This window comes from Bicyclus anynana, chromosome 4 (genome assembly GCF_947172395.1).
Source record: "Bicyclus anynana chromosome 4, ilBicAnyn1.1, whole genome shotgun sequence".
Classification (NCBI taxonomy): domain Eukaryota; kingdom Metazoa; phylum Arthropoda; class Insecta; order Lepidoptera; family Nymphalidae; genus Bicyclus; species Bicyclus anynana.
In genome coordinates, this window is record NC_069086.1 from 8048834 (window position 1) to 8072996 (window position 24163).

The following is a 24163-nucleotide window of genomic DNA, read 5'->3' on the forward strand; positions in this document are numbered from 1 at the left end:
ATTTAATTTGTAAGTATTTCCATGTTAATTATATCAAAATTGTAATATAAAAAATACTAAAAAGAATCGATTCTTCAGCTCTTTACACAACGAAAACAATTACAACAATGAAACCTTGTTTTTTTAAACGCGTACGTCAAATAAGTTGATAGAAAGGTAACGTCTAGCAAGGCAGGTCTTATATTATTGGTCTAAGTATGATGGCATTGTTTTATTATTTTCTCTGTCTACCTACTACGGGTGTCTTATCCATATTTTATTAAATAGTAACCCCATAATCACCCCCCTTCACTCTACCTCACCGCACAGCTGATCAAATGTCAATTGTCAAGAAAATGGAGTTTTGTTACGCATAATAAATTATAGATAAAAGTTCCAATATGAAATCAAATAAAATGAACTTTTCCATCTGCCGGGGTTAGAATGGACAATACGACTCCATTTCAACCTTGGGCAGCTGATGATATAGCTAAAAATGTTAAAACTGAGCGAGAATTAGTGGATGACGCGAAACTTCATCGGGAAAATGTCAATCATCCAAAACATAGGCAAACTGCGTCTTACGATAAAGAAATCGTCGACGCTCCAAGTGCTGTTCCGGGACCATCGAGTGCCTCGGGTTCCGGCGGTAGTCCCGGCGGGGGAAAAGACCCCAAGATGGACTCTAGCAAAGTAGCTTCCATGCAACAAATTGTTGAGAACACTCTCAGGTACTAAATGTTTATATCCATCTCCCATTGGAACATTCATGTCTCCTGCCTTTAACATTTACAGATACAGTCCATGATCTAAACATTTGTATTTGATGAAGTACACCAGAATCAAAACTTGAAAATTTTCTTAGAACATAATTCTCTCAAGTAAATTCATATATGCAATCAAAAATCACTATTACTCCATATGCCAACCAGTAATATTGTTTTAAAAAAATCATTACCTTATATGTGATTATTATTGCAAAAACAAACCCAAACAAAGCTTAATTTTTATAGTAAACAAGTGTATTGTGAATAGTGTATATCTTGATCAACCACTTTATGACACATTTGCAATTCAAAGCAGTGTTTTGATTACTGTTTATAAGTTTGTTCATTTTATTTTAAATCAAGCTCAAAGCATAAGACATTATGTGAAACAGTAAATGCATCATATAAAAACTTGTTTCTTTAATTTCCTTAACAAAATTATTAATAATGCCTGAGTTCCTAAGTAATTCCTAAGAGAAACAGCTTGTCTGATTTTAATAATTTTCTTCGTAATTGTGGTAGGAATGAAAATATGATCATGATTTTAGAATAGAATTTTTGTAAGAATTTTTTTTTTTATGACAACTACAAATATTTTCTGGGTTAGCTATAGTTATGATCACTATAAATTAATATTATCAATGTGCTGTACACATTTTCTTTTCTTTTGCAACACATTTTTAAATATTTGGGTTCAACACAGTAAGACATCAGGCAAATTTTATACAGGTCCTGTCTAAAAGAGTATTAATCAGTATGCAATAATGATGTTATTAAATAATTACTTTTAATCTTTTATCCATAAATTATGTGTTCGCACAAATTTCAGTCAAGAGGGACGTCAAAGAGTATCACAAATATTAGAGGCAGTGGAGGCTCTGAGTGGAGCAGAGAGACTGTTGTTGTATCTCCGACTACCAACTGGTGTACCTCCGCATGACCCTCTCAAACAACCTCTTAACCCTCTAGGGTCCAGGTACTTTTATCACTATTACAAAAAAATTATAGTAATTTATTAACCTAAAAAAAATAAATGCATTAATCCTAGAAGGTTTTCAATTATGTATTACAGTTTGTGCGCTGTAATCTGGTGTGGGTGAGAGCTGCTGTATGATGTTCATAATACATACTATTATTGTGAATCTCTGCAAACTTTCAAGAGTAAAATGTACTGTCTACTGCACATGAAATGTAATAAGTATAGTTAATAAGAGGATGCACGTGTGCACGTGAATGTGACTTGGTTTCTGCGAAATTCAGTTTTTCATATATCCTGCAGGATATATGGATTTTCCCAGGAGTAGTTTTTGAGTAAAAAGAGTAATAAACATCTATACATATTTTCATATAATGCTGCTGCTCAAAAAAGTTAATAGGCATAGTGTATAAGTATTAGTAATCAGAGGAAAGATTAAGGGCCAATATTTGGATTTGGACAAAATGGCAGTCAGCTACTGACTTGATTGTACTAATAAAGACATAGACAGCTTGGTTCCACATTAAACCAACCATTAGTTTCAGTAGCTTTGTTTTACTGAAAGAAGGGAATGAATAGTGCAGCTGAGCAATTGAATGACTTTTGCAATCCCAATTGTAGTTTTTTACACTGAGTACATATTTCTAGATATTTAGATATGGCCAGTGGAATGCTGCCTGTGTAACCTTATCATGGCTAAGGTGCAGAACTGATTTAGATGATGTACAATAATAAATGGGACCTTAAAGCAGAACATACGCTACTTTTTATCCCACAAAATCCATGGTTACTGCTGGATTTGAGAAATCACAGCAGAATGGAGTCTTGGGCGTCGATAAAGAGAAAGAGTGCTGCATTTTTAAAGAATATTTTTTTTTTACCCATTTTATTTTTAATGGAACATAGAATTTAGTTCAATCTACCTGAGAAAATCACAGCTTATAAGTAATAGGCAAATATGCTTTGAGAAATGAAAATAATACTTCCATACTAATGTTACTATTAGTATGATATTTTCCTAATAATATTATAAATATATTACGGGCTTTTTTAAAGAAAATATTAAATTTACAGATTTTTACACTTTCATATTGTATTACAATCACATTTTCCTTTAAGCATTTCCACCATTTTGGAACTTTGTGCTTTATTTACTCTAAACCTGTTTAAAAATTCACTTATGGCAAAAATAAACTATGAAACTTACTGTAACACAGCTTCATGATTATTTTACAAAATAATTTACTATTTTCAGAGCTGAACTACAGCAGACTGTGACATGGATACAAACACATTTGGAAGTCGACCCAGATGTTTCATTGCCTAAGCAAGATGTATATGATGAATATATGTGAGTACATATTTTAGGAATTTTCTTTTGACTAACTGTGTTTCACGCTCATATAATTAAAATCCTAAGGGTGATGGACCAAGCTATGTTTAAAGTATGCATGATCAAAACATAAATGAGATTTGCACAGGATATTAAGGTCTTGTAAAAAAGAGATTTGGCTGTATACAATGAATAATACATATATTTCTACACTCAAGGGTATTTTCTGTTGGCCTAGAGCTATGAAATTTGGACAGACAATGACATATTAAAAGATAGGAGAAAATGTGAAAACATTTGTGATTTTATACCATACAAATATTATAGTGTACTTACAAATTTGTATGGAACTGTCGATGGGCGAGTTTGAATCGCACTTTTATTTTATTAACATTTTATGTCACATAACGCCATCTATACATCAAAGCAAGAACTCAAATATGAGGTTACAATTGAAAAGTTATTATTGTCTTATATCCTTTTTGTCGCGTTTTCTGAAAAAGCTATCTACAATCTACATAGATTAATTCAAAAAATTGGTTGTAAAAGTAATTCTTATTAACATATCTACAAGATTTTATTAGTATTGTCTCACCCATTTGAGTGATCTCAAAATAATTCGTAGCTACCGCCATATCAATGATACGGGGTCCCCAGACAACAGGAGCCCCTTACGTATGAAAGCAAAAATTTGTAAAATCTCTTTTTTTCCCTGGTTAACCTTGCGCCTAAAACTTGGAATAATCATACATAGGTTTTCTCATATTTATTTTGAGCGAGCAGTTTTGTTTATTTTGTGAGAAATCTTTACCCTTCCCCCTACTAATTTTGATACAGGCCCCCGCCAATGCACTGCTCAAGATATAATAACTAATTATATATATGTAGTACCATAAGTACATATTAATATGCCTACTTGTGTTCTTAAAATAACTCATTATAAAAAAATTATCAACAATATTATCAGTCTATTCTGATTAGACAAAAATATTATAATAAAGTTATGAAACTCTTACAAAATTGATATTTGATAAGAAAGAAGAAGGCTTATAGTTAACGAAAATTTAATATATTTTTGGCTGTTTTAAAATTACTTTCATTGCTTTGGAGCTTAAACCTTACCCCGCTGCTTCAATGCAGATTGGCCATAGTATGATAATATTCAACACTTCTACAATCACTATTGTGAATATCCATTGTACTCCTAAAAATCAGTTGAGATTTTATTAATGGGTGGCGTGGCACAGGGGTGTACCACGTCACCAACTTCCCCACTTCAGGTTGTCAATTTTTACTGAAAATTTCTCAGAAGAAAAACAAGTTGAATATTTCACAGCCCGACATAATACTTGAACAAAAGACCTCATCCAAAGCCACATAGGCTAACCAGTCTTCCTAAAATAGAATAGCTATACATGCGAAAAACATAACAAACATTTGGCAGTCGGATAAACAGACAAATATATGCAAAGTGCGTAACTTCGCACAGTTTCGCTCGCACTCGTACATTGCGTACAACTTATCTTTACTTTTTTTTTATTAGATGTCTTTGTATTTTACAATCAAAGTTCAATGTTAACGACTTATATACCTATTTATTGACCGAAAAGAGCGTAAAAGTTACATAATAATAATCAATGTTGGAGTAAATCGGTATCTTTGTTATGTAGCCGTTTTTATCAACGAATTTATGATTGTATGCAATCTCGTTTAACCCAATGTCATCACGCTGCCTTTATCGTCATTTTTATCTCGCGTATTAAGGGCTAAGCTATCAGCGATACCTACAGAAATCGGACATGTTATCCTAATTATTATACCTACCTTACATTTTTAGGGTTCCGTATCTTAAAACCCAACAGACCAACCCTAAAGTAATCTTTTGGTTGTCTGTCTGTCTGATCCGTTATCTCGTAAATGTGTGGAGGTAATGAGTTGAAACTAAAACCATGTAGGTACAAGATCTACAGGTCAACAGTCCCTTGAAGCTGTGAAAAAACTGTAGATCAATGTAAATAATATATTATAGAAAGTGATATCATCTGATAGTATATAAGGAAAAATCTGACCACTAAACATTTGTAGGTAATTAAATCATAATATTAATGACTAGCTGACGCCGCGCGGTTTCACCCGCGTGGTTTCCGTTCCCGTAGGAATCCGGGGATAATATATAGCCTATAGCCTTCCTCGATAAATGGGCTATCTATCACTGAAAGATTTTTTCAAATCGGACAAGTAGTTCCTGAGATTAGCGCGTTCAATCAAACAAACAAACAAACTCTTCAGCTTTATTATATTAATATAGATAGTAAGTATAAAATCAGGTACACACAAATTTGTACAGAACCCTCAGTGGGAGAGTCCTACTTGAACTTGTCCAGCCTTTTTGTATTTGACTGCGATGTCACCTGATATAAGGTGATGATGAGCTAAGATTCAGTTTTGAGCTTATTCTCATTGGCTGCAAATGCTCTTTAATGGGACCGTAGTAGTGTTACTGGGCAGAAAGTCAATCTTCTTACTAACAGCCTAAATTACCAACTTTATTGGCCAACTTCCCCCTATAGTAGTACATACATACTTGGCCCGGTGATGTAAGTTTATACGTTTTGCAAAATGAGCAGGCAGGTCATCTCGACGCTATGCCTTCTTGCCTGGGTAAGCCACGGGGGATCTTGTTCCTCCGGTCATGTTCTTCCAGCCACTTTCGGGGCTCAGGCCTTTCGGCCTAATGGTATATATGGAAGTGTCCAGTCCGGTAAAGTGACCTCCGCAGCAAAATTGCAAAATCGCGACCGTGACATTAGTTCCAGTTTTGGCCACCGGGTCAGTAAAGTTTCTGGCACTCATTGTTTGTTTTTTACTACTGTATGAGATCCGGCATAAAAATATATACGTCGTCGTCGTCATCAACCCATATTCGGCTCACTGCTGAGCACGAGTCTCTTCTCAGAATGAGGAGGGTTAGGCCAATAGTCCACCACGCTGGCCCAATGCGGATTGGCAGACTTCACACACTCAGAGAATTAAGAAAATTCTCTGGTATGCAGGTTTCCTCACGATGTTTTCCTTCACCGATAATCATAATCCTCCTCATCTGTTATTTATTTGGGATAAGAAATAAATGATAAAAAACATTCACATTGATTGTTAATTATCTCTATTGATATTTAAAGGAAAGATCAGAAGAGCGTATGACGATTATTTTTCTTTCAATTTATGTTGATCAATTATAAATAATTTGAAGCGCTAATCAAAAACAATTAAGTACTTATTGCAACAATTAGTCACGTAACACGTTTTTGCACCCAACCTACCTACCTGCTGCAGTTATATATGTGGATAATTAAGAGTTTACCTGTTAAGTGTTCTTTTTATTTTACATGCTCGCGACTCATATTAAGATACTAATTACCAGCGGCGAAGAGTTCATGCAAGCCGATTCCCGCCGGGTTACCTGTAAAAATCTATGCATATTCATTGTTGTACTGTATCTAGGTATATGAGAAACCGGAGTTCGTATCACGCTGTATGAATTTCCTTTTCTTTGGGACGGCTTACCTTCATCTAAATTCCATCCTTCGCCACTGCTAATTACTAGCAGTCACCCGTGACTTAGTGTTCTTCAAATTCTTCAAAGAACAGACTTCTATACTTTACCACCTTTCCCTTTTATAGTTTCTAAGCCTATGCCACTTCTCATGAAAATGTGATATACGAAAATATTTTTTACCATCCAAATGGTAGTTCCAGATATTAGGATGCTGCACGATTTAACAAACAAACAAACTGTTCATCAATAATATAATCATTATTATCATTACGTAGAATAAAATGAAGTCGCTTCCGCTGGATGTTCGCTAAAGATCTTTTGAACCTTATATCGGATTTTAATGCAGTTTTCAGCAATATATAGAGTGGTTCAAGAGGAAGGTTTATATGTATAAAAAGTACATATATATTATATAAAGTTAAAGAGCGGAGGCACAACATCTGTCGAGCCGTACGTTTCGTCCCGGTTGACAGCGGTCCACAGACGAGGGGCTGAGATAAATCAGGTACCTCCATATAGGACCTGCCTCGCTAGAGGTTAGCCCTCTGTCAAAACTATATGATCATGATCTAACGTGTTCAATGTTCATACAATCTGCGTGTATAGAAGCGATGTTTCATTGCGTAATTACACGTGTCTATATTACGATTTAAAATTTATAGTTGTGTGAAGTTTATGGACACAGGAAATATTTATTGGTGTTAAATATTTGTGTTTTATATGTGTGAGTTTACCTCGTCCACCTCAAAAACCGACAGACAATTTTGTTGGTGAATTTGGGTGACATGCATCTCCATATTATCTAATTCCTCTATGATTTAGGCTAATATGTACAGTACCATAGAGTCTCAGCTGAAAAAGTCCTATGCTATGGTCGAAACGCTCTGCCCAATTGAGTATTAGAGGCCGTACAGACTACATTAGTATTTAGTCGGGTAAGAACAATTTTTGGGCGGTAAATCCAAAAATTGTTCGTACTCGACTAAAATACTAAACTTGTCCGAACTAGGCCTTGCACAGAAAGACGTGCAGCGCACGTGTTATAAACGCATACGTGCGGTTATCCTCTGAGCAATATCTCCGCGGGTAAAGTTATATCTTTAATTTTGCATAGTTATGTACACGTGCGGTATCTTATCGATAATAAACCGGTCCCAACTGGTGACTCACATGTAGCGTAAAGCTCGTTTGAATTGTATTGTTTCATACAAAACTAGCAGACGAACCGCGGTTTCGCCCGCGTAGTTACCGCTCCCGTGGGAATACAGTGATAAAATATAGCCTGTTAGGTACTCGGTGAAGGTGTATTAGCTTTCTAATGGTATTTTTTTAATCGGTTATTTAGTTTTTGAGTTAATTCTTGACAAATAATCAAATCTTACCTCGTTTTAATAATAGTGTATACTAGCGGACGCCCGCGACTTCGTCCGCCCTTAGACCTCTTTAATCCAGCCCTTACAGTAGTATCGCTGTAAAAATGGAGTAATTTCTCCCGTTTTACCAACATTTCCCTTCACTGCTCTGCTCCTATTGATCGTAGCGTGATGATAAGTATACTATAACCTCCCCAGGAGTATGAAGAATAATTGTACCAAGTTTCGTTAAAATCCGTAGAGTAGTTTTTGTTTCTATAACGAACATACAGACAGACAGACAAAAATTTTACTGATTGTATTTTTGACATCAGTATCGATCACTAATCACCCCCTGATAGTTATTTTGGAAATATATTTCATGTACAGAATTGACCTCTTTACAGATTTATTATAAGTATAGATTTGTATAAGTTTGTCGATATAAAGAGTTGTATATCGCTACATTTTTTTATAAGGCAAATAAGCGCACCATATACCTACTCTGTTCTACTCAAACGATTCCTTACGGGACCTGCACATGGGCGTAGCCAGGATATCTCACATTACTAATCACTGTCCCACCTAACCAGTTTTTACGGACGGAACTGAAACCGAATCTCAGCTTCAGCCTTAGTTTCAGTTTCGGCTGGGAGCTGCAGTGCCCGTACCTCGCTACGCCCATGGACCTGCAACGTAATTTTGTTAGTTAGTCTACCATTCTTAAGCCAGGCCCATGCAAAAGCCTGCTTCCCACATACTCGACGCCATCTGCATATTCAACGGCGAAGATGATCATCCCCTCTCCCCCTATATCATTAAATCATGACATAACTTGACGTTTCAATAATTAATGAATTTAAAATTTTAAGGACGGAGACTATGCTCTTTACTGAGCTAATATGGATATACCTGATGGTAAGTGATGATGCAATCTAAGATAGAAGCGGGCCAACTTGTTAGGAGAAGGATGAAAATCCACACTCCTTTCGGTTTCTACACGTCATCGTACCGGAACGCTATCGGTTCAGAACGAATCGCTTGGCGGTACGTCTTTGCCGGTAGGGTCGTAACTAGCCAAAACCTCAATCGGCCCAGCCGGGGATCGAACCCAGGACCTCCGTCCTGTAAATCCACCGCGCATACCATTGCGCCACGGAGGCCGTCAAATACTGGGCTAACAGTAATGATGATGAATGTTTTGTTTTCAGAGCTCATTGTATGAGTAGCAATATGAAGCCTCTATCAACGGCAGACTTCGGCAAAGTCATGAAACAGGTTTACCCGAGTGTGCGCCCACGGCGACTTGGCACGAGGGGGAATTCCAGGTAATTTATTTTTTGTATAAAAACTTCTGACCAAGCATCCACCCGCGAAGTTCCCGTTTCAGAAAATACGGGGATAAAATATAGCCTATAACACTCACAACTAACGTGCCTTTGTAGTGCTAAAAGAATTTTCAAAATCATTTCACTATACTAAAGCCAAACTCAAGGAGTACTGTTTACCAACAAATAAATTAAAAATAAGGGGATTAATCGTATAGTCATTTCACACCTAATAATTATTATAATTAACTTGTTATTAAATTAATGAAAATTAATTCGATTAGTAAACTTAAAACAATGAGATATAGTTAATATATTTTGAATAATATTTTATAAAACAACAATACATAATTTAAAATAACAAATTTTCTACCCTCATTTCTAATTTGTTTGTTAGTAAACAGTATATCTCGAGTATGGCTTTAGTATTAGTTTAGTTTCAGAGATTATTCCTTGCAACACCACAAACTTTACCTCTTTATGATATTATTCGTCCGCCCTTCATTATTATCAACCCACATTCAGTTAACTGCTGAGCACGAGTCTCCTCTCAGAATGACAGTTAGGCCAATAGTCCACCACGCTGGCCCAATGCGGCATGCCAGAGAATTAAGAAAATTATCTGGTATGGAGGTTTTCACACGATGTTTTTCCTTCACCGTTTGAGACACGTGATATTTAATTTCTTAAAATGCACACAACTGAAAAGTTGGAGGTGCATGCCCCGGACCGGATTCGAACTCACACCCTGCGGAATCGGAGGCAGAGGTCATATCAACTGGGCTATCACGGCTCGTCCGCCCTTAGATCTCCTTAATTCGACCCTGTCGCAAAATCCTGTCTTAGCGGACATGCGCTAATTATAACCTCCCTGCAAAATTTCATGATTGTGAGTCGAGCTGTTTTCGCCAGTAAAAATAGATTCCAGACTTAATATACCATTTGTAACACCAAACGTTACCGTAACATAACGGATGCCAGCGCCATCTAGAAACTATACTTATAGTACGAATTCTGTACATTTTGTACATTCCAGGCTTATTGTTTTTTTTTACCATGAAACTTTCAATTTAGTAGATTTAAAAAAACAATCATTTAATAGTACTGTCGTTTCCTCAACAGGTATTGTTACGCAGGGCTCCGCAAGAAGGTTAAACTTGAAGTACCGCAGCTGCCTGATTTGGGTGAAACTTCCAAGGTATTTATTTCTTAACACAAATTTAATTTATTTCAACTCACACATACACTATCACATACATACAAGGCTAAAGGGTTGTCTACTGTAAGTAGTAAATTTTTTAATCGATGGTTCTCTTTTTTTATTTAGTTTTTATTTTATTTTCAGGAACCTACTGTAATGAAAGAAAGCGAAAGAATTGTTTGTGAATGGGCCGAAAGTAAATTTGGTAAGTAACAAAATTATTGTTACAATAATTTTAGGCAAATGTTTAGGACAGGGAATAGGGAATATGTTTGTATTGTTTATATATTTTTAATGCATCAAAACTATGATAAAAGTAAAATCCCGAGACATTATTATTTTATACAAAATATACTCTTAATATCTATGTCGATCGCTCAATGCGAACGTGGACTATGACGTCACAAATGCCAAAAAACGCAATTGGTTATCACTTTGAACGGACCAATAGCGAATGTTTCACTATTATTAAATTTTAAACTGGGCGGGTTTTAAAACTGTTTTCAATAACTAGAATAATAATTTAAACTGAGGAAACAAAAGAAATATTTCATTAAATAAGAAAGACAAAGAAAAATATCTGGCCTTAATTCAAATCGCATGCACGCTTTATCATCGATATAAATCGTTAGATTAGCCCTCCATACTAAAGAACGCACAATTTTATGTCATTATCCGAAGAAGTGCACGCACATCTTATCTTAGTACGTAACAAGCGCATGCTGTGAGTGGACGTGGATCTAAAAGAATATTTACTGTTTTTTTTTTATTTTAATCTCTTAATTATGCCTTCGTGTTGATTTTGGAAGTGTAAAAACACAAGCCACAACATGAATAAAGAGAAATGTGTTATTATTGATGACGTACTCAATGTGCGGAACCAATGGCGAACCAATTCCGCGACGCTTTGAGGCCCATCTAACGATCTACGATCGATGCGCTTTATATTAGCTTCACTTGTAAGTATGTACGTAAGAAAATCTTGGAATCTTAATTTGACCCACTTCGCGGTCTTCGATTAGGATGAAATTTTGCACACACTCTTGAGTTCTGATGTCAACACATGACTAGCTAAGAAAATTATCGTCATTACAAATCTAATGGTGGCCTCCCCGAGATGGCGGACTGGCTGTGTGAAATGCACCCCCATGATATGGGTATCAAATGAAAGGGTTTGTTGTCAGGAATACGAAAAAAATAGTCATGTGACTTAAATCCAATATGGCGGACAGGCTATTTGAAATGCACCCCCTGATATGGGTATCAAATGAAAGAGTTTTCTGTCAGGAATACGATAAATTCCATCCATTTGTAATTTTTAGTGCTTTCTAAAGGTGTGTTTTTTAGTTTTTAACCGACTTCCAAAAAGGAGGAGGTTCTACGTTCGGCTGTATGTATGTTTTTTTTTATGTATGTCCAGCGATAATTCCGTCATTTATGGACCGATTTTAAAGTTTTTTTTGTTTTTAAACTATTATATTATTTACTATACTATTCGTGGGTGCTTTCAACCACATGTAAACATGTAACATATAATAACGTATATCGTTGCAGGCATAAAGTTTGTGAACATAACGGAGCTGTCGCGCCACCTGGTGTCTCCTCTTGGCCCCGCCAGCGCCGGCGCCCCCTCGCCGCCCGTCTCCACACATGGTAACATTTATTTTTTATTTATTCTTCGTTATTAGTCTTTTTATAACTGCCCAATATCGACCATCATCAGATCTGTTCCATGTACATATTAGTATTACATTATACAGGGTGCTCGGGAGTATTTCCCAAAACTTTGAAAACTTTGATAAAAAAAACTTGTAGAAATATATATTACTGTGAGAATTACAATATGTTCAAAGTCATTACTTAAATATAAATAATCTTGAAAAATGTGTAGGTCCTCCGGAAGAGATATCCGGCGCTCAAATAATGAAGCAGCAACTGAAGCGAAAGATACAGGTGAGTTTTTCGATAACATTTTTGAGTTATTTATGTATGTATTTACAAAGTCACATCTCTAAATTTATATATCTTTCGCAACATACATTTTATATACTAGGTATATAAACTTGAATTCAATCGGTCACCAGACGCAAGGTCTGCCGGGCAGACCCAAGAAAAACAAGGGGCAAGAGGCCGCCGACGAGTCGCCGCCGTCCGCTTCGTACGCGGGCTCGTACCCCGCGGTGAAGCACGAGAGCGAGCCCGAGCCGGCCTACGCGTACCAGCCCGCCTACGGGCCCGTGTACGACGTGCGCCAGCCCTTCGCGTACGCGCCCCCGCCGCGCGCGCACCCGCCGCACCCCGCGCCGCCCGTGCTCGAGTACCGGCCCGACGCGTACCCCTTCGAGCCGAGCTACGCGCGCGACCTGTCCGTGCCGCCCGACACGGCGCACAACCTGCCCATCAACCTGAGCAGCGACGCGTCGCTCGACCTGTCCACGGAGCGCGGCGACTGGCCGCGGCGCCGCCCGCCCGACCCGCCCGCGCCGCCCGCGCCGCAGCGCCTGCCGCTGCCCGGCAAGAAGCTCATCCTGGAGACGTACCAGAGCGAGACGCGCGCGCCGCCGCCGCCGCCGCCCGACGACTTCCCGCGCGAGTATCTGCCGAAGAAGATGCGCGCCGCGGAGAGCCTGGGCGGCAAGCTGTCGGCCACGCGGCAGGCGCTCGCCGGGCACGAGCCCGCGCCCTCGTCGTCCTCCGCCGGCGCGGAGTCCTCCGAACGTCCCGGGGTCGCTTTTTTAGAGGATTCAAAAAACTTAACGAGCCGGTCCAAAAGCACCGCCGCGGCGCTGGCCCGGGAGGAACAGGAGGCGGCGAGTCCGACACGCTCGGGGAAGGCGGCGACGCCTGAGTGCGGCCGCGCCAGGATGCGCAAGCTGTACGCGCGCGTGAAGGATCCGTCGCCGGACGCGAGCGAGCGGCCCGGCGGCGCGTCGCCCGACTCGTGCTGCGGGCTGGACGGCATCAACGTCAGGACCGGCATGATATGCGAGGAGAAGCACTCCGAGATACTGAACCGGGAGCGCGTCATCAGCATCTGCAACATCGACAAGCACGACCTGGACGACTACCTCAACGAGGGCAACAGCCAGGAGCACGAGGAGGAGCTGCTGCAGTACTTCCACCAGCGCGACGCCGACCACGAGCCGCCGCCCGACGCGAACGCCGCCGAATGTTCGGTCTCTTTTTTAGAGACAGGCCAGGACCCACACGACGAGCACAGTCAAGGCAAAAGTGAAAAGATATCGCAGCTGCGAGAATTACTAGCTAAGAATTTGAAAAATCAGAGTGGGTCCAACGCTCAAAATGTAATAGTCAATCAGAATACCGGAAAATCGATCGACAACTGTAACGAACCGCATGCGAATAAAACGGTGATCGCTGAGGGAGCGTTCAAACCTTTGGGTAACGGTAGCATAGATATTGTAAACGGAACGAATGTGTTAAAAGATAGTCAAGTGAACGTGAGTAACAATGGGGACACAATTCCGAACGAAAATGGTATTTCAGTGCCATGCACCCCCGAAACTAATCATAAACAATTGATGGCCGCCGTCGGTGGCGCCCATCTTTATAACGGTAATAGCCACAACGAGCCTCAAAGTCCTACGACGAGAACGCAGCAGTACGATTTCGTGCCTATATCTGATGGATGCCAGTCACCTGGAAACTTCCACTCGAAATCACCATTAGGGTTTAATCAACGAGGACACAGTCCTACAAAAATTAACAAACCAGTTAATATGGGAGGATCTTTACAGACGTCTCCCATTTCGCACAGCACGGCAGCTAGCCCGTTCGTGAGTCCGAGAAACACTCCAGTGCCGAGGTCACGTCACTGCTCCCGACCTATTCCAAAGCATAATGGCAGAAAAAGACGTAACCTTCTCACCTTAGGTGTGCCGGATGCTTGTAATAAACAGTTCGCTATACCCAATGATCAGAAATTTATGCCGAAAACCTCTCTGTGCGGCCCTAACATTAAGTATTGCCAACCGATGTCAGCCCCGCCCTCTCCGAACATACTGTCGCATTATAAACAACAAATGTTGCACAACCATGGCATTCCTAACGGCGGTAGCAACATGTGTTTAAACTTCATCCCGAACGCATTCCGAGAGAACATGAACGGTGAATTGGCGCAGCCGTTGTCGGCAGATCCCTTGTCTAGCGAAGTGAGTCGATTTTTTCAAGAACCAGTGGTCAATTACAGACTGGGCCATGACACGTCGTTTAGATCACAGTCGGTGCCTCTCAAACAAGCACCGATGTCCATGAGCCTCTTGAGCTACAACAACACTCCGGTGGGCTCCGTGCCGCCTACGCCGGTGCCGAACGAGTTTTGCGACTTCGGCTCACTCGCTGACACGTGCGACATATCCAAAGCCGGTCTCAACCCAGAAACATTGGACAAAATATATGACGCGATCGACAGCAGCAACGGTGTACTTAATACAGGAGCAGCGACAAACATAATGAATACTACCGGTTCTTTGACCAATGGCTGTGATCCATTGCCCAATCAGCAAATTCTTGCAGATGATCATTTGCACTCTCTCATGCCGGCGAACACTGAACTGCTGGATAGAAGTGGTCAGTACAACGAATCATACCCAAACGACGGGGCGAATGCCGATATCGATTATGACTTATCAGATTTGGTAACTGAAAAAAATAAATATTACACCTCACGGTCAGTCCCCAGTACACCTTTACCGTATAAGCGCACAGCGCCAAATCTACAAATCGACTCGCGTCTTTCTAGAGAACTGTTCGCTGCTGACAATTATTCCAGCATTTCCAATGGAATATCATCAAAGTCGGTCCCGTCGACTCCTCAGTTGGCTGAAGATCGAAATGTTTTCAGCTACAGTAACAGAGATTTTCTTATTAATGGCAATTCCGTCGACTTATGTAACACGAATCAAATGCGATCAGTCGAGAACGACCAAGGCTTGACCTCTCCGCTTGACATGTTACGTGAAGACATATTGGTAGATCCATTGACCCCGTCCATCGACCCTTTACTGGCAGACCTCGATAAAATGGATGGAACACCATATGTTGACCTCTAGTCGGCAAGATGATTATCACTAATTAGAAATAAGATTTAGCGTCAAGAACTTGTACAGTTGGATATCGAGTATTAGATATCTTCTAGAGTACAACATATTATATGCCTTCAGTGAAGGCAATTATTACCATAGTAGTTTAAAATATCAATCGCACACTCCCAAAAACTCAAGTCAATACATTGCACCACAATATTGTGATAAAAATATTTTAATGAATTAATATCTCTCAATTGACTAGAGTAAGAACTATGAATCCATGAGATTTATTTCATTTAAATATTAAATTGATCATACAATTATTTTAATCTTTATTTTTTTCTTGCTTTATCAATATGTAAATAAGAGGCCTAATAATATAATTAATGATTGTTCAAAAGGAGAACGTCGACAAGATTGGAGTTCGAATTTTAATAACAATATCGTGATATTTTTTATTTCTCGGGGCCAATATTAGTATCTGATTTCTGAAATAATATTGCTTCATGACAATATGTAAGCTAATTGTGAAATGTTGAGAAACATCGAAATTTTTATACACGCAAGTATACATAGTCTGTAACGACATGGTTAAAACAACGTGCTAGCTAATCAATTCCTCAAGAATACAATTAGCTAAAGTGTGCGCCAAATTTTAAGTCTGCTCTGAACAAGAGGCCAGTGGCGTAGCATGCCTTGGATCAAAATTGGGCCCTATATCAAAATTAGTCGAGGGGGCCCAAATAAAGAGTAAAGAATTCTCACTTAAATTGTCTTTTTCAGAATTCTCAATAATAAAACAAAGATACTTGCTTAAAATAAATATAAGTGATTTTTCTTATGTAAGGATGTTTCCAACTTTTGGGAGCACGCTTAATTCGGGAAAAAAGAGACTATGTTTTTTGTCATTTTTGAAGTGAAGACTATAGGTGTCTTTTATATATGTTTTTTTTTTGGGAAGTGCCAGATCAAGTTATATTGTGAATTACATTTTTCTTACTTTTACTTTCAAACTTAACGGTCCCCTGTAGTCCAGAGGCCCCGTATCATTGCTACGGCTGATACGTAGCGTATGGCTGCGCAGTGTACAAAAGCCAAGCGAGGTTATAGCTGCTGAGTTCGGTGTTTTGCAATGTCAAAGCGGACTAAAATTTTGGCGCACATTACACCTACTTAGTAAGTAAGCGACCAAGCGGCGCGCCAAGCGTGCATAGTGAACATATATAATATATATATTGATTGGTTTCTTAAGAAGATATATAAATAGTATATAGTTTATAAAAATGAATTTATCGTATAAGTCAGCACAAAGATTTTAATATATTTTATTATCGCATAGGAGTTTTTCTCTTATACACTAAATTTACAAGATCGCATATGATGCGGCGAGGAATTTTAACATGCCCTATACGGCTGCAGAGAGCTTATGTGAGAAACCAACATTAACATTTGTTTCCCGTCGGCAGATATTGCTCTGATTAGAAATACAAGTTGTTTGGTTTCGGCACAATATAGTAGATGTACCAAGAAATACACAATACATCATTGTCGTCTTTTCTATAGCCGGGCAACATGTATCGCCGGGAAGACTTTCTTGTTAATATTACACTGAAGAGGTCAGCATGAAAATATTGCAGCAACCATTATATAACATTGTTAAATATATTAGATTTGGTTATTTTATCACTTGAAGTGAAAAGCTAGCTGGCCTCGGTCGTTTCCGTTCGAGTCGACCCTAAAGTATCGGAATGTTGATTTCAATGTAATTGTTGTTGTTTTGTTAAAAGCTTCTTGAAATGAAAATAATTATTTTATATATTCTGTTGACGAATTAAAAGAATGTTTAGCATTCAAAATGCCGTAGCTGATTTATATTTATTTATTTCCTTGGATTGTGCCTAAATTATGAATATTATACAAAATAATGTGCAACAAGCTTAGTAGTTGGAAACGCTAGTACAAACTAATAACACACTGATTCGACAGGGATATACATTTATGTAAGTGAAACCGAAGACTGTTAAAAGTTTATAGATATTTTGAATGTGAAGTTATTCATTTCCACTTGTAGTTGTCTCGAAATGTGACAATGAACTAAGCGAACATCAGTTAATGTATTCCAATTTGGTACAAATTACCAAAATAGTCTTGTACCTTATTACTTTAAGTGTACACTCGTGATTGTCAAATTGTTTTATATTATATATCACGAGTCAAGTCTGAAATACCCCATTGATGACATCGAAGATTGTGTAGATACAAAAATCTGCATCAAAGAAAACCATTAGAAACATATTACTATCAATAGATTTCAAATAATTCAGACTAAGGTTTAAAAATTAGGTCCATTTTTAAAGTGACATTTATGTTGATAGAGTTATGTTATACCTTGTATCATCATGTTATGAGGATGTTGCTTAAAAATTACTGCATCGCCACATATTTAGCGCAATGACTACTTGAACTAAAATAAACCAACTGCCTAATTAAAGTAGTTCAGAAAACCTTTTACTAATGCGGAAAACCATATTGATATCTTCAAAGTAATTATAAAATAATTAATAAATAAAGAGACGAGCCTGCGCATACATTTGCAGATTATTTTAGCACCGTCTACCTTGCCCTCAATAAGATGAGCTTTTCTACCTACTTTTTATTTTTTGTTTATACCTCCAATTTGAATAAAAATTTTGCAAGCATCATAGAATGTCTGTTTTGTTTGTATTTATACTTCGATGTCTTCAATGAGACAATATTTCCGACATTTTTGTAAATATTTAATTAAGATATTTTTTTAAGTGTTTTAGTTATATTACTACATAAATCATTTACTCGATTGTAACATCCATCATACGTCTAATTTTGTCTCCATTATTTGTTAGCGTTAGCATTATATAAATAACGAATTGATAACTATGCAAAAAAATTGGCGTAGTTGAGATTTGTTAACGAGTAGAATACATTTATTTACATAACTGTTTAAAAATTTAAATTATGTGTCTATATTGATGTTTGATGTACTGATGTTAGCAACTAAGGAATTATGATTAAAAGTAAAACGCCGCATTGGAACAATCACAATAGATTAGATTATTAAAATGAATATCAATACTGGCAAAAAAACAACTGGCAACAAATGTATAACGCGTGGATCGCAATACACATTAAAAAATGTTTTTTAAATTATTATTTTAAAAATATCATATGACCATAGAATTATACGCACAGCATATTTTTTTGTAAAAAATATATACTGTGTGTATAGGGAACAAAACAATCACAATAGAATACATTATTAATTAAATATCAATTCTGGCATAAAATGTAAAAACAACAAATGTATAACGCGTGGATCGCAATACACATTCAAGAATGGTTTTTTTAGTTATTATTTTAAAAATATATCATATGACGTTAGAACTATACACACAGGATATATTTTTGTAAATATATACTGTGTGTATAGTATAATAGTATATATTTTTATAAAAGTTTTATTTGTGTTCTTATATAACAAGGAGATGTGGATTGTGGATGTTTATCATAATTACTTTTTTTATGCACCAGAAGCAATTCAAATGTTTCTTAAACATTCACTATGTATATTTCTATGACTCTGCATTCATGTAACATGTTGAATCGGTGGTTTTATTAAAATTGCATTTAGTATAGGTTTCTGTATTAACAATAAATTATTTGTAAAAATTTTACTATAAAGATACTATAAATATTTTTCTTAACGTCGGCCTATAAGTATTTTTTTTTGTTGTGTGACAACATCCGGAAATTAATGAGAACAATAACGAAATATTATTTAAAATAAAAAACAATAATGAAAAGATACTTTTAAGTTTTAACAATTGTGACATATATATTATGAGCAAGTAATTTTTTGATTTTAATGAAATAATATATATTCACCTATAATTCATATTACTTATTAATTAATATTATGAGTCAAATATTTGCTGAGGACAATAACAACAGTTAATGTCTATCTATAATTAATTAGAATTTTAATTCTGTTCTCACATATGTACAGTATAAAAACTAAAAGCTTTTACAAAAGAAATTAAAGGACACAATTATCAGTCATATGATGGATACTTGTTACCCACTAAAAATGATTGTTTTGTAAATATTATAAAGATGAAATTTTTTTTGTAGACATATATAACATGACATTGTTTATTTTTATTACAATTATGTTGTTCCGTTAATATTATTGTTTTTATTTCTTAAATTTTTTTATAAATGTACGATATTGCATAGGGTTTTAAATGTATATTTTTAAGTAAAAAATATCCATGTTGTTGATTAGTATTATGGATGTTGATTTACACCATTTGCTACAGTGATAATAAATGGTATGATAGAATGTTCAGTTGTTTTAATTTTTAATATTCATCTATTTTTTATCCTTGCTACTGCTAAATTACTATATATACTAAATATATAGTAATTTATGTCTGCAAAGAAGAGGTTTTTATTATATTTTGATCGAATAGAGATAGGAGAAAAAATATGTATGTTTAATGTATATTTATTATATTATTTGTTTTTTTATATAAAATGTAAAAATATAAACAACATTAATTAAAATTAAAACTTAAAAGGTAATTTCTAACTTTTGTAACTTTACAACAAACATGTAAAAGGTCCTCATTAGTTTTAGCACTTTTCCTTAAATTTTAATTGCAAGGCCTTAGATTTTCCAAAGTTTTGGACGAACCATTCCAACAATATAGGATCATCTTCATGGCAGTAATTGTCTGATACCCTGACTGATGAGTGTGGTGCCCATTCAAACAGTAAACATGTTAATGGTACTTCTTGTAATTTGTCCAATCCCTTTTGTCCAAATTTATGTTTGATTTTTTTTGCCAGACTCCGTTTCACAAATGTTAAGAATGCATCCAAAAAGTTGAAGCAAACATTTGGTTTCCAATATTTCTGCAAAAAGAATTACATGTTAAACTCCAATAATATGTACAGATCATTTTCTTGGAGGAAAATAAATAGAGACAGCAGAAGTTAGTCATCTATATAATTATAAAAATGAATCTATATATCCCTTGGTCACGCCATCACGCGTGAACGACTTGATCAATTTCACTATTCTTCATTTTGATGTGTTTTTTATTGTCAGGAGAAGGTTCTTATGACAGAAAAAAAAATGAAAAATTTATGGGTAGGTGTAGGGTAGGTAAGGGGTAGATTTTTTTTTATTCTTTACAAGTTAGCCCTTGACTACAATGGTCACCTGATGGTAAGTGATGAGTGATGATGAAGTCTAAGATAGAAGCGGGCTAACTTGTTAGGAGGAGGATGAAAATCCACACACCTTTTCGGTTTCTACACGACATCGTACCGGAACGCTAAATCGCTTGGCGGTAGGGTGGTAACTAGCCACGCCCGAAGCCTGCCACCAGCCAAAAGTTGAAAGTTTACATCGAGTTTCACTCGGACGAAGTCGCGGGCGTCGGATTTGATATAAAAACAAGTTAGAAAGAATGGTGCCGTAACGCATTATGTTACGAAAAGGCTTACCCTCCAGTGAGCAGTTATCACTTCAATATTTCAAAAGTGCTTGTAAACCTAATTGAAAATAAACACATTTTGAATAAATACTAAAGAAGTCCGAACTGGGCAAGTGCCAACCAGTAAAATTAGAGCAGTGTGGTGGCTCAAGTCCCAAGGGCCTTGTGTTGGGCTCTTAAAATAGGCGAATAATATATTTGATCTAATTAAAAGTACTTTTATAAATTATTAATTTTTTTCATTATTAGCTAGTAACTTAGGCGTTTCGGTAGTTTATATACCAACATACCTCTGACATTTTAGCTATATCTCTGACATCATAAACTTTCAATTCTTCAACTATCCCATCATCATTTCTGTAACCACAAAGTAATGTGTCAATTCCTACAAGGAAAGACTGGCACCACCACTTCTTAGTTTTAAACCTCCTGAAAAAGAAAATATTCAAATAAAATCAATTATAATATTTTCTTTTTCAGAAAATATTATAATCAATTATAATCTTTAAAATTTTAAAGTTCTCATATAAATTTTTTCTTTTGGTTTTTGTCAAAATGTGTAAATTCAAATTTATATTTTGTTTTTTTCTTTCTATTTGTCAATTTTAATTCCTATTATTCGTACGACCTACACTTTTTGCATGCTGTGGCTACCTATAAGTAAAATTATATGTGTTATGCTACCCTTATTTGTAAAATATTTTGTTTGTGTTCATATAATTTTGTTGGTGGTTCAAATAAATAAATAAATCAATCAATATTATAGAATGAGAGCCTGGAATAGCCAGACACCCCGTTTTATGAAAGGTTATAGTTAGTAAGTATGGTAGCCAATATGGTAGATGACCCATATCAAATTTAATATAAAAAATATTAATTTTGCATAGTACATGGAATAAGGGTCTGAAATATATTGATATCAATTAATAAAAGATAAGGATTTCTTATAAAACTTAATTTAAAAAACATGTATTTTCCAACCGTCAAAAACGCTGTTGTCCATTTTGTGATGTCACAATGTTACTTGATGTACCAAACGTCAAACTATTTTTTTTTCGTTAACTAATATTTTTGTCGAACACTCAGTTTGGTAAAGGATTAGTTAACGTGACGTCATAAAAAACTTGAAATATAGACCATCATGGCCGATAGTATTTTGGCTCATATTGATAAATAAATATTTAAAAAATGAAATTTTCATGTAATCACATCTCGAAAAAATATGATGATTTTTTTTCAATCTAGATAATGATCAATTTAAGATCATTTAAAAAAAATATCAACTAGCCTATTATAAGAGTTTGGGCCGTCTTTCAAAGGCAGCGGGTATCAAAGCTCCAGATTCCTCATTGTCCAAATAAAAAACTTGATATCTTCCAAGGTATCATCAAGAATCATACTGACTAATTTGAAGGGTATTAATAAGTATAATGACTAATGAGAGATAACCCACACATCTCTAACAAAATTAATCTACTACTGATTGTATCAGAATTCAGACTTGATTTTTGATTACATACAATTAAGATTTCTAACTAAATTAATAAAGGCAATTTAGTTGTCTAGCTAGTCTGATAACTTACAATTCATTTTAGAAACTTCAAATTTAAAAGTTAATATTAATTTGAATCAGCAAACTTACTTAAAATTTATCTCCTGTCTAGAAAACTCAATGTGCCTATTTGTTTTGAGTTCTATAAATTCATTGGATGATAAATATTCTATTATTTTATCAGGATTTCTTTCAGCATTTGGGAAAGGAGGGACTGGACTCTTGTCGCATCTAATGCCATCCATCTCTGCGCCATAGACAATTTTGTGATTATTCAGGTGTGTAGTGAATACTAATGAAAACTCTTCAGTCTCATCAACTGGTAAGTTTGGGTTAGGCTCTATGTCTGGTCTATCTGAAATTTAGATTTCTAAATTAAAAATGTGTATACTACCATCACTAATTCCATTTTTAAAACTAGCAATTGCCACCATGTGAATTTAATCTATCAATCACAGGCAGTATATTTTTTTGCCTGAAATGTACCCTTGGTGCTCTTGAGTGTTGTTTATAAATACAGACCACTCCATTAATATATTTACAAAAGCATATATTGGTAAAAAATATAATTATTACCAGAAAGCATATATTGTTCAAATTTATATCCCCATGAGGTGAACTGCTTGTCCTTCTCTGACATATTCAACTTTTGTTTCCTTTTCTCTTCTGTATCTCTCGCACATAAGTATATATTTCCTTTGTACAATATGGCCACAATTTTCCATGGTTCTCTGTTTTCATATGGAGTACAAGCTACGCACGTCAACAAGCCGCGGTAACAAAAATACTTAGCAGCGGCTAACTGATTTTCTAAAGGAAACTTCAATCTGGATTCATGCTCAATTAAAAACTTTAGTAGCTCAGTCAACTTTACATCCAAGTCTGGTGGTTTGCGTTTAACTCTATCTAGGTGTAAATTTAAATCGAAATTCACTCTTTTACCTGCTATTTGACAAGCATACTTAAGGTTTTCTATACCAATGTATCCTATGATTTTTGGCTTCCCAAAATTTGGAAATGGTTTACAATAATCCCGTGCATCTACATGCAGCATTCTTTATGATTTATGTTAATTCAAAAGTTCAATTCAATATAAATAAGTTTGTTTTTGTGTTTGTGTACAAATTACAAAAGTTGACGTCAGTGTCAGTCTCATTTAGTAGATTAATGTCAACCACAAACGTCAAATTAAATGTCACTGTCAGTTGAGATTAGCCACCACAAACGGCTAAAAAGATATTAGCCACCACCACAAACGGCTAAAAAGATAGCCACCACAAACGTCAAATGGAGTTAGCCACAGATCCTAGTGAACACAGACGACAAATAAAGCAAGTGGAAAAAAAAAACAAACTATTTATCTGTCAGTTAATAATTTCATTTTCTATTGTAAAAAAACGATTTTTGGGCGGTAAATCCAAGTAAAGTAATCCTTTACTGCCATCCAATCCAAGTTTGACGTTCGTGACTTTTTAAACGGCTTCCAAAAAGGAGGAGGTTCTACGTTCGGCTGTATGTATGTTTTTTTTTT

At 36.2% G+C, this 24163-nt stretch overlaps 2 protein-coding genes across 2 annotated transcripts; one reads left to right on the forward strand and one right to left on the reverse strand.

The window, feature by feature from the left end:
* Positions 1-291: 291 nt before the first annotated feature.
* Positions 292-19920, forward strand: LOC112045630 (uncharacterized). Its single transcript, XM_024081897.2, has 9 exons — positions 292-710; positions 1576-1722; positions 2978-3073; positions 9175-9291; positions 10414-10489; positions 10637-10697; positions 12047-12145; positions 12384-12445; positions 12577-19920. Exons 1-9 carry the CDS (start codon positions 424-426, stop codon positions 15562-15564), a joined length of 3933 nt encoding a protein of 1310 aa, XP_023937665.2. The 5' UTR covers positions 292-423; the 3' UTR covers positions 15565-19920.
* Positions 19921-20067: 147 nt separating this feature from the next.
* Positions 20068-23775, reverse strand: LOC112045640 (decapping nuclease DXO homolog). Its single transcript, XM_052881357.1, has 4 exons — positions 23209-23775; positions 22723-22987; positions 21371-21509; positions 20068-20493 (listed from the first exon to the last, which is right to left on the reverse strand). The coding sequence occupies exons 1-4, from the start codon at positions 23684-23686 to the stop codon at positions 20212-20214; spliced, it is 1164 nt and encodes a 387-aa protein (XP_052737317.1). The 5' UTR covers positions 23687-23775; the 3' UTR covers positions 20068-20211.
* Positions 23776-24163: the final 388 nt, after the last annotated feature.